Raw genomic sequence first — 11,917 nt, 5'->3', positions numbered from 1 at the left:
AATCATCTGTTACTGGGGTCATGGGGGCTTCTAAGGGTGCAGAGCCTGGAGGAAGGGTGTCAGGAATCCCAGGAAACGAGGTGACTGGGGTATTCGGCAAAGTCCCAGGGGTTACCTAAGAGACAACAGAGAACCTTTATCTGACTTCTTAAACTATGGAAGGTTCCCTCCTAATCTGGTTGGGTTAGTGTATCTATTATTTTACTAGCTCTGAGTGGAAATGCCCAGAGACCCTCTACCCCTCCTATTCTTAGCTATACTTCTCCACCACCCACAATGACCCAACTATACCATTTATAAACTCCATTGCCATTTATAAACTCTTTACCCCATACCAATATTATAAGAAAATCATCCCTTAGTTCAGTAGGAAATATACTAGTATAATTAATAAATAATTCCTGAACATAATCATTTATCTATCTCTCAAAAGAGCTTTTAGGTACATCCTTATCTTAGATCAATACATGGTAAATTAAGACTTTAGCATTCAGACCAAGAAAAGAAGTTGATTTGGCCAAAAGTAGCTTCCTCATTATTCAGCTCTCTGTTGGTTTGCTGCATTTCATTGGTCAGTTCCAATGAATGAAAATATACTCACCCCAGAGGCAGCCTCTTCTATAGTGGTTGGAGTCAGGTCCCCAAGGGGATATTCACCTCCTGGGGAGGCAGAATCTATTGGAGAGCGGACCATCACAGTAGGTAATCTCCGAGGGGGGGTTTTCACTGCCTGACGAGCTAAAACATAAGAGACAACAAAGCCTAAATCTTCCAAGATTAAATAAATGAAACTAGATACACTACTATTCTGCTATTATATAATAAAAGAGAAATAAGAATGCCTCAATACTGTAACAGCACACATTTAGTTTAGAAAGCTTTAACATTCCTAGAGAAAATTTTTAAATTTTTCTTAAGATCAATTCTCACACTAAGTAAACTCTATCCTAATAGTCCTTGGAGTAAGAAAATAGTTGATATACTCCTATTATTTTCTTAAGCAACTCAAGATTTTGCTTTAACTTTTTTTTTTTTTTTAATTGTATTTTAGCGAAGGGTCTACAGGTATTCAGGGTCTCACTACTAGATTGGATTTGTAGTGACCCACCTATTTATAGCCTCCCAAGAGCTGGGATTATAGGCACATGAAGATTTTGCTTTTTTTTTTTTTAATAATTAATACATTGCATATTGTTATCTTCTTAGTGGTTATTCACAGTACAAGATGCAGACATGATATCCTGTCCAAATACTATTAGTATAAATCTTTCTTTGCATTGAATTGAGAAAGTAGCTGTATATCTATCCTATTTTGTATATACAGATACAAAATGGTCCTTCCTTTGTATCCCCTTTTATTGTTTAGTTTTGTTAGAGATGAGTGTTCCATTGCCATTTAAATATTGTAGGTGCGTGAATTCAGCAAAATAATCCAATAGAGTCCAGTAGTCCATAATAGTAGTGGGTTATCCATAGGACTGGCAATGTCAGAAGTTGTTTACTTGAGGCTTTTCACAGCTCAGCATATTAATATGGCTTTACTTTTTAATACCTCGTTTTTATACTTTTCTGCTGGATTGTTAAGACCAAGATAAAGCAAGACCTATATAACAAGAAATGTATCTTCTGTATCTGATAAGGTCAGTCAAGTCCCCTCGGGATTTATCCTGTTACCCTGTACCGCAGTTTGCAGATCCTTTGTCAGTGTCAGCCATGTGGATGAGTCACAGCCATTGCTTGACCAATTTGCTCTCTGTGAAAGCCTGAGAGAATGTTTTCCCTCCATGTGACTCTCCTTAGGCACACTACATCATCCATCACATTGCTCTGTGGCACCATAATCTCCTTGATCAGAAAATTTGGGACACAACTGAGTTACATGATGGTTCTCCTATGTTACAGTGTAGGTTCTCCTATGTCCTGAGTCTTCACTGACCTTGAAAGGCTAGGGTCAAAATGTTGGCTGTCCTTGCAGCCCTTCTTTTTCTCTAATTTTGGGTCTGCAAACTTAGGTTGTTAACCCTCCAGAAGAGATGCAGTTGGGTTCAACCTCACTGTCTGAATATTAAACATCTTAGGCATAACATGGAACAGATATTTTCCATCTAGTATTTTTTTCCCATCTAGTATACATTAAACTGTAAGTCTCTACAGAATATGGAGAAAAAAATTTAAAAAATAAGAAATATGAATAAACAATTATTTTTACACAGAAATTTAGAAATCTAACCATATATAGCATTGTAGTAGGACAGATTTTTCTTTTAAAAGGATCTTATTTGCTCATAGCATTGGGAATGCTTAAAGCCAATATTTGTATTTCTTCCTTATCCAATGATGGAACTATTTTAAATCTTTTCACAGCCTTTCACATCTAAAACCTTAATTATGTTCAATGTCTTATTATCAAGTTGTGGTGTCTTAAAAGTAAATTAAAAGGGCCGGCTACATCACTCAGCGGATTAAAGCGCCTGCAAGCAGGCGCAGGTGCCAGGAGTTTGATCCCCAGGCCTGCGGTATACCCCTCTACCCCCGGGATGCACTGAGATGGCAACTGAGACTGGGTGTGGTGCCATGCGCCTGTAATCCCAGCTTTTGGGAGGCTGTAAACTGGTGGTTCACTACCAGTCTGATCTAGTAGTGAGACCCTAATACCCTGTAGACCCTTCCCTAAAATATAGAAAAAAAAAGTAAATTAGAGATCTAAACAGAGATCATTTTTTGAGAGTTTCTTTGTGGCCATTAAGACATGTTTTTATTCCCTAAAATACAAAAAAAAAGTAAATTAGAGATCTAAGCAGAGATCATTTTTTGAGTTTCTTTGTGGACATTAAGGCATGTTTTTATTTAGGTAGAACAACAGATGATAGGAATCTTTCTTTTGGAGGGTGGGATCCTGGGGACTGAACTCACAATCTCAGGAATGCCAGACAAGTGCTCTCCCACTTAACTGCATTGTCAGCCCCCAGAGTTACATTTCATGAGGCTCCTGTGAAAATGCACATATTTGTATTCCTTTATTCTTATTAATTTGTCTACTGTCTGTCAGTTTGCTTCAGAGACTTAAATTATTGAAACTTCAGTATTAGCTCCCCTACAGTTCTGGCAAGAGACCAAAACATTTCTTTGCTTCAGAAGTTGCAACTAGGACATCATGTACATGACAAAATTAGTAGGGAGAAGGTATATGAGGATAGAAAACTCTGGTAAGTCTGTTTTTGATAACTTTGGAAATACACTAATGGAGTGGGAATGCCTCTTAATTAAATGCCTACTTATTCACACTATGCAGAAGCCTATTTGAAGGACCCCCACCAAAACATCACCTCCTGAAATGACACATAGCTGTCTGAGTAAAATGACCTATTCTCAAGACTAAGATTCAGTGAAGTATGAAATATGAGAACAGCCTGGGTTGTATCCTAACACCATAATAAAGACAATGTTTAAAAGAACAAAAACAAACCAGGGGGAGAAAACAACAAGAGGAAAGCTCGCTAGTGAATTCTGTGACAAAACAGTCTTCAACTGTCATTAGCACATAGTACTGTAAAGTCAACTACTCAATAGAGGCATGTAGTTTAGCTTACCTTGGTACGCAGCATCTGTGGCCTTCCTCTTTACTTCAGCCTCCTCTTCTTCTAATTTCTTTTTCCTAAAGAGAGAATTAAAGGTCAGATGCTAGCGAGCACTAGCTCCTCCCCATAGTTTAGTGTTCTCATGAAGAATTTTTTTTTTTTTTTTTTTTTTTTAACCAAATCACATTCTGGAAGGCCCAAACAAGAATTCTAACTAGCAAAAAAGCCCGCTGATATATATTAACTTCCAGTTCTCACTCAGGGAAAAGAGGCACTTTTAAATTAGAACTGTTACGTTCTCATCTGGAAATGTTCCAACACATCCCCCTCTAGACCTCACTGTCTTTACCCCTAGCCACCAGATCACTGTGTAGGTTTGCCTTCTGAAAATCTGTCTCAAATCTAAAGAGATGATCGAGGCAGAGGAAACAAGCTAGATTACTAGGGGAAAGAGATTAAAAGAAAGGAGCACAAATGAAATAATATAACCCACATTGCAATGTCACTGCAAAGCTCATCCAGTCTGCTGTCCATGTGTCCGGCTTGAATTAGTTCTGCATCTCTTTTCAATCGTCTGTACAAAGACAAGTAGGTAGAACAAGCTTATTTTCATGTCTTTAAGAAACTCTTTTCTTTTTTTTGGTACTGGGGATCAACTCAGGACTCTGCAACTCGCCACATAGGGGCTTATGCCACTGAGCCATCTATCTGGCCCCTGTGTTTTGAGATTAGACCTCACTGTATTGTCCAAGATGGCCCCAAACTCAGGGAATTAACTGATTTTCCTGCCTAAAATCTCCTAAAGTGGCTGAAATTAGAGGATCACATCACTTTAAATCCAGCACTTGGGAGGCTGAAGCAGGATGAGGAATTTGAGAACAGCCTCGGATACACAGCCAAGTTCAAGGTCAACCTGGACTACAGAGTAAGACCAGTACCAGAATTCAGACCTTATGTTTTTATGAACTATTTTACATGCTGTGTGATAAGTACCTGTATCTCTCCTGCGTTTCCTTTATCACTTTCTTTAGTTCCTCAACTCTCTCAGCAGTCAGTTTCCGAACAATAACATCTTCAACAGTTTCTACCACTTCTCCTTTTTCACCCCGTTTCCGTCTGTGGAAAACAAAACAAAACATCCCATCAATATTTAAATAAGAGAGCATTTGTGGGGCTGGGAAGATAGCTCAGTGGCATAAACACCTGCCTGGCAAATGCAAGATTCAGAGTTCAATCCCTGGTAGGAAAAAAAAAAAAAAAAAGAAAGAGAACATTAGTTCCCACTCCCACCTGTTTTCTTGAGTCCTCCTTGCCACTTATTCATAAATAAATTCCCCTGTACAGTAAGTCTGAGACTTATGGGCACTGGCCTGCAAACTTTCACAAATACAAATAGACCTTAAATTAGGAAGTAGCTCACATGTCTATGGTTTAGTCACAATTGTATAGTGCAATAGTGTACATTGCTCCATCAGAAACCAGGATGGAGCCGGAGAGATATCTCAGTAGAGATAGCTCAAGTAGCTAAGTGCTTGCCTGGCAAGCACAGGGTCCTGAGTTCAATCCCCAGTACCGCAAAAAAAAAAAAAAAAAAAAAAGAAAGAAAGAAACCAGGATGTTCAGAAGCAAGAGGAAAAGCAGTGGTGATGTGGAGGGGGCTGCTATGATGCACAATGCAATAATCATAGAAACAAAATTGAAAATAATTGAGATGATGGACTCCAGCAAAACGATGGTAGACACTGCTTATTTATGTGTGTGTGTGTGTGTGTGTGTGTGTGTGTGTGTGTGTCCAGCTCAGCCCACCAGGGGGCAGGGCTGGCTGGCATGTGGTGCTGGGGGATTGAACCGCGGTCCCTGTGCTTTGCTAAGCTTGTTCTAAGTACGTGCTTTAGACCACTGAGCCATCTCACCAGCCCCCAACACTGCTTGTTTTTACAACATGAACTGTTCAATCATTGGCACAATTCTAAACAAGGACAGTATCACGGAACATGTCGATTTTTTTACACTTTACATTGTATATTTGAGTTAAAGTTATGTAAGACTCACTCTGTCTTATAAACAAATGTGATTTATGAATGTTCTCCCAGGATGGAACTTACGCTGGTGACTTACTCTACTTTTTATTTTCTTTCTTTCTTTTTTTTTTTTTCTACTTTTTATTTTCTTACAAGGCAGGAAGTGGTAGTGTGTAGTGATGAGGGGATTAAACCCAGGGCATGCTAAGGAAATGCTACATCCCCAATTTTAATACTTTTACTACCAAGCAATTATAAATAAAAGATGTCCAAAGCAAAAAACTTCCCACTGGGGGCTGGAGAGATAGCTCAGTAGATTAAGCGCTTGCCTGGCAAGTGCAAGGGCCTGAGTTCATCCCCAGTTCTGCAAAAAATAAATAAATAAATAAATAAACTTCCCACTCTAAAGAAATTTGACAGAAGTACCTGGCTTTATACTTACTTTGGGGTCTCAGTGGTCTCCAAGAGCTCTGAGTACTGAGAAGCACAGTGCTATAGAAAAAAATGAAAATGTGATGAGCAGGAGGAGGAAAGTAGGGAAGGGGAAGGAAAAACATTGAAACAAAGCTTTTGTAAATAAAGAGTTAAAGGGAGGAGAAAGAAATTGGGGGAAAAGAATCAAGATATATTATGTACAGGTACAAATTTCCTATAATAAATGTTATCATTATGAATATTAAAATGTACCAATAAAACTAACTAAAAAAAGAAAATGTGATGAGCAAACCTAGAAAGTAATAAGCATTCAAAGTTTCAACAGATTAGATAAGAGAACTATGTTCAGGATGTATTTCACTTCTATTAAGGCAAATTACTTTGCAATCAAATCAGTTCAAAATAATACCAAGATTCTGAAATCTTCTGGCTTAAAGTCTGCGTATTGGAGAAATACCAACTCAGTTATTGTAATTATTACGTAGAATTACAAAATGTATGGCTCTGTGCTAAATGCTTTACATGTTCTGACAAGCTTAACTATGACCATGACTGACTTGGAAGCTAACTAGGGGATTAATAAAGCACACATCTGAGTGTGTCTGGGTATGTCATGTCATAAAGTGTCACCTTGCAATCTGATTGCTGGCCTCGTCCTTTCTGGTACTATTCTTAGTTCTGCTTCCCTGACAAAATAAACTCAGCAGCTTTTTTCCACCATGGCTTTGCCATGCTCCTGCCTTGGAGCCATGGGTGAATGAACCCTCTGAAACTATGAATCAAATTAAATTTCTCCTTTAAATCAAATTAAGCTTGGGACCAGGGAGATTGCTCAGCAGTCTAAGCGCCTGCCTGGTAAGCACAGGGACCTGGGTTCGATCCCTGGCCCACATGCTGTGCCAGCTCCAGAATCCCAGGCTCACTGTGCCAGCCACCAAAACCAGGTATAGTGGTGCACGCCAGTAATCCCAGCACAGGGGAGGCTGAGACAGGATCACTACAAGTTTGAGTTGCACAGCAAGACCTGTACCAAATAAAAGATCCCCCCCCCCAGGAAGTAGCATTTATTTGTGCATCATGAACCCCACACATAGGGAGGTTAATAAAAGATTTTTAGAAAATAAAATAAAAATAAACTTCTCCTTTAAAGTGTGGCTGTTGGGCCAGGGAGATGGCTTAGTGGAATAAGCGCTTCCCTGGCAAGCACAAGGACCTGAGTTCAATCCCTGGTTCCACATTAAAATAAATAAATAAATAAATAAAAAATAAAGTGTGGCTGTTATACTCTGGTTTCTCTTCCGATCATATAAATCTTTTGCCTAAAGTGTGGGTGTTGAATATTTCTCCCAACAATAGGAAAGCTAACTTTTTTTTCTTTTTTTGTATTTTAGGGAAAGATCTACAGGGTGTTCAGGGTCTCACTACTAGATCAGACTCAGTTATCTGCCTGTTTACAGCCTCCCAAGAGCTGGGATTACAGGCACGTACCACCACACCCAGTCTCAGCTGTCATCTTGGTGTGCCCCAGGGGCAGGACTGACACAGCAGGCCTGGGGATCGAACCCCAGCCCCTGTATCTGCTTGCAGGCAGTTTAATCCGCTGAGCTGTTTTTTTTTTTTTCGTTTTCGCATTTTTAATTAAAAGTTACACACAGGAGGACTTTATTCCTGCATCTTCTCAATCGTTTCTTCCTTGTATTTGCCCTTTTCCTTTCCTACTTGGCGAGACTTGGCTTTCCATTCCAGGATCTTTTTGCGGTCTTTGTCCAGTTTTAGCCACGTGAATGCCCACGTGGACAGTTGTGCCATTTGCCTTTTCCCGCTGCACCCGTTCAATGTAGATGACATACTTCTTCCTGTAAACCTGGACTACTTTGCCAATCTGTTGACCTTTATAGTGTCCTCGCACAACCTGAACTTCATCATCCTTTCGGATGGGCATAGAGCGAACATTGTATTTTTGTCTCAGCTCTTTGGAAAGAGGAGAAGACATAATTTTCCTGCGAATGTGGGAAGGCGCATTGAAATGCCTTTTACGGTTTTTGCTTCGGTATGAAGTCACAAAAGGATTAAACTTCATTTTGGCCGCTGCAACTCCAGCGATGGCCACAAAAGGGAAGAGCCCGCTGAGCTATTTGGCTAGCCCCTAGGAAAGCTAATTTATAAAAATGTAATTCCCTCAAGTACCTTTACAACTATCCTGAAGCAACTTTTACCTCTATTTTATAATGAGAAAACTGAGGCTCATGGTCCAAAGTTTTTAGGTGGAATCATACAAAAGTTGTATCTGTGTATTTACCAAGATGGAGGAGTTTGAAATAGTATAGCAAACAGTAGGGAAAAAAACAAAAGAAACCTTTAACTAGTTTCCTATTTCATAATATAAAAGCCTTGTAATTACTGGGCAGAACCTGGTAAGAACCTACTTCACATCCCACTAATTATGGAAAAGCTTTCCTTGGTAACTTACTTTTTGAGAGAACCAGTCTGGAGGGCGGCCAGGTTCTGCAAACGGCTTAATTGCTCTGCTAACTGATACCCTACAAAATGAGGAAAGCCTTATTACACACCAAACACAGTAAAACAAAAGAAGTATACTGAGAATTCCAAATTTAGATTTTAGAATAAAAAACTGCAATTGACAAATATTCTGGAGTATCATTTGTTTTGCTTTCTGAGACAGGATCTCACCAGGTAGCTCAGCTGGCCTCAAACTTGTGGCAAGCCTCTTGCCTCAGCTTCCCAAGTACTAGGACTATACAGGCATGCACCATCATATCTCATTTACTTTTTTTTGTTTGTTTGTTTTTTTGGGTTTTTTTGTTGTCTCATTTACTTTTAACGAGACTGGAGCTCGTTAACTTGTTAAACTGCCCAGACTGAGCTCAAATTTATTGATCCTCCTGCCTCAGCCTAAAGAGTGTTGTGATTATAGGCACGTACCACTATGCCCAACTAAGTTTGGTTCTTTCAAAAAAATTCTGTCTTACACCAAGCATGATAGTATATGCCTCTAATTACAACACTTGGGAGGCTGGGGCGGGAGGATCACTGAAAGTTTGAGGCCATCCGCTATAGACTATATACAGTGTGTTCAAGGCCAACCAAAACTATATAGCAAGACCTTGTCTCAAAAACAAAAGCAAAGGCTGGAGATAGAGCTCAGCAGCATAAGTGCCTGCCTGGCAAGCAGAAGGTCCTGAGTTTGATCCATGGTATAAGAAGAAAAAAAAAAAAAAAAAAAAAAAAAAATTCTGTTTTGACCTAGGGATGTAGCTCAGTTATAGAATGCTTGCCTAGAATGCAGGTGGCACTGTGTTAAATCACTAGTACTGCAAAAAGAGAAAAAGGAGTACTATTAATATAAAGAAACTGATAAAAATTAGTAACTCAAGTGGGCTCTATCTAGGAAGACTATAAAGAGATTTCAACTGTGTCCTTGTCATATTATATGGACAGCTATCAGAAAAAACTAAAGTTTGATCCATATTGCACATCTTATGTACAAAATTCCAAATAACTCAAGACTAAAAATATTTTTAAAGTCAACCATGGAAGTCCTGGAAGTTATAGTCTCATACTGGAGAAATTTCTAATTACATCACAAAATCCATAAAAGAAAGATATTAATACACTAACTTAAAAAATAGCAATGTAATAGCACAGCTACTTGGTATATTGTTTAAAAAAAGAAAAAATGTACCTCACTGATCAGACAAATACCTCTTTAATATGTAGGATTCGCTCCATTCCAACTTAAAGACACAGGTAATGACAGAGAACTACAAAAAGTTTGCAGAAAAAAAACGTAAGTGGCTCTCTAACGTTTAAAGATACTCAACTTCGCTCATAAAATAAAATGCAAATTAATGATGAATGTTATTTCTCACATTATATTATTGTCAAACACCAAAAACATCTATAAAACAAGACATTTAAAAAAAAAAAACAGGTATTGGCTGGGCATGGTGGTGCATGCCTGTAATCCTGATACTCAGGAGGCTAAGGCAGGAGGATCGCTCTGAGTTTAAGGTAAGCTGGCAGTACATAGTGAAACCTACCTCAAAACAAAACAGAACAGATACTAGAAGATGGTGGAGTGGTAAGGAAGAGAAAAAAAGTCTCTCTCAAACTTGTTGTCCAGACACTGGAATGTACCAGTGCGTGGAAGGAGGGAAGTGGGTTCCTGGACCCAGGAAAGATCTGAAGCCCACAGGGAGAGTAAAAAGAGAAATTCAATATAGAAGGAGGGGGTTGGCCTGATAGTTCAGCAGACCAAAGCACCTGCTTAGGTAGAGAGCATCGGCCAGGGTTTGATTCTGGTGTGCTGTGCCAGCCCCGTCCCCAGCACGCACTGAGATGGCAACTGAGACTGGGTATGGTGGCATGTACCTGTAATCCCACCACTTGAGGGCTGTAAACAGGAGGATCACTATGAGTCTGATATATGTAGTGAGACCCTGAACACCCTGTACACCCTGCCCTAAATACAGAAAAAAACAAAACAAACAAACAAAAAACCAGAAGGAAGCAGCACACAGCACCTTTTCCCTGAGCCAGGTTTCAATGCCTGGGAGAAGTTCAAACCTGAGGGCACACAGTGACTTTTTCTTTTCTTTTTTTGGCAGAACTGGGGATTGAACTCAGGCCCTTGCACTTGCCAGGGAAGCACTTGTTCCACTGAGCCATCTCCCCGGCCCACAGAGTGACTACTGACAACCCCAGAGGTCTTCATGGAAAGATGCAGCAGTGGAAAGGCAGCAAAGCAGTGGACATGGAGGACTGTACTGGCCAATGCTTAAGTGCTGGAAGATCATATATCCCACATGAAAGGGTGATGGGCTGGGAGCCATCTTGGAGAAGGGCCAGATGAGCACAGAACTCAGAACTGCTGGTTTCACTTTGCTCAGTAATACTTGAGCTGTTGCAATATTTGATTATCCATTTGGTTGTTACAGAAAAATTCTTAATTGTAATTGATGGTTGTTGCCGTAATAGTATAATGCCTATATTTCTACCTCTAATAATGGGCTTTATGTGCTAGATTTTAATATCCTTGAGCATGGGAAAGTGCACGAGTCTTTTTAAAAGAAACATGGGGGGCTGGGGAGATGGCTCAGTAGGATAAGCGCTTGACCAGCAAACGCTAGGATCTGAGTTCAATCCCCGGTTCCGCTAAAAAAAAAAAAAAAGAAACGGTTTACTTGCACAAAACCGATCAGTTCTGAGAGATCATTAATGCCTTTGTGGTTTTTGTGGGTGTGAAACAAATGGTGAGAATTTGAATTGGTCCCTCTTATTACAGTATTGAAATTAAGTCTACTTAATTTATCAAGTCATGTTCATGCCCTGGTTTTATATACTTGCATCTATCAATAAACACTGTGATACTTGAAAAAAAAAAAAGAACTGCTGGGTTCATCTAGCAGTTCCCAGCTAAGTTCAAGTGTACAGAAGTTGCGCTGACTGCTGCAGGATGAACAGGTCTGGTTCCTGCCTCATAGGGGAAACAAAGGTGTAGTTCACAGACATTATCCACTACCTCACCATAAAACTACTGCTGGTTTGCTGGGATAAACCAATACAGATCTAGACTCAAGTTTCCATACATTGTCTACCAGTGACAGCAGAGATAAAGGGGACTTTTTTCTTTTTTTTTCCTTCAATATTTGATCTTGTTTTTATGAATGTGAATATGGTTTCTAGTTTTAATGTGGTTGTTCCTTTGATTCTTCCATGTCTCCTTCCCTCCTGCATTCTGTACCAGTTTCCCAAATTTTGCATGATACTCCTTTGTAATGCAGTCTTATTTCTAATTTCTCCCTTTTCTTCTATTTTTATTCACCTAATCCCTTTTAAATTTTCTCCCCCGAGGGTAAAATT

General features: G+C 39.5%; 1 protein-coding gene across 1 annotated transcript in view; it reads right to left on the bottom strand.

The window, feature by feature from the left end:
• Brd8 (bromodomain containing 8) overlaps window positions 1–11,917 on the bottom strand; it is a 74,617-nt gene that overhangs the window by 45,292 nt on the left and 17,408 nt on the right. Inside the window, exons 3-9 of the mRNA XM_023703373.1 lie at window positions 8,505–8,574; window positions 6,042–6,091; window positions 4,572–4,694; window positions 4,072–4,152; window positions 3,591–3,655; window positions 602–738; window positions 2–115 (exon numbers count right to left, since the gene is read on the bottom strand). Of these exons, the coding sequence (XP_023559141.1) occupies window positions 2–115; window positions 602–738; window positions 3,591–3,655; window positions 4,072–4,152; window positions 4,572–4,694; window positions 6,042–6,091; window positions 8,505–8,574 (640 nt within the window). The remainder of the gene's footprint in view (window position 1; window positions 116–601; window positions 739–3,590; window positions 3,656–4,071; window positions 4,153–4,571; window positions 4,695–6,041; window positions 6,092–8,504; window positions 8,575–11,917) is intronic.

The sequence above is a fragment of the Octodon degus genome, unplaced genomic scaffold, assembly GCF_000260255.1.
Source record: "Octodon degus isolate 3935 unplaced genomic scaffold, OctDeg1.0 scaffold00169, whole genome shotgun sequence".
Lineage (NCBI taxonomy): Eukaryota > Metazoa > Chordata > Mammalia > Rodentia > Octodontidae > Octodon > Octodon degus.
The sequence above is the reverse complement of the archived record's forward strand: the minus strand, read 5'-3'. Positions and strand labels throughout refer to the sequence as shown.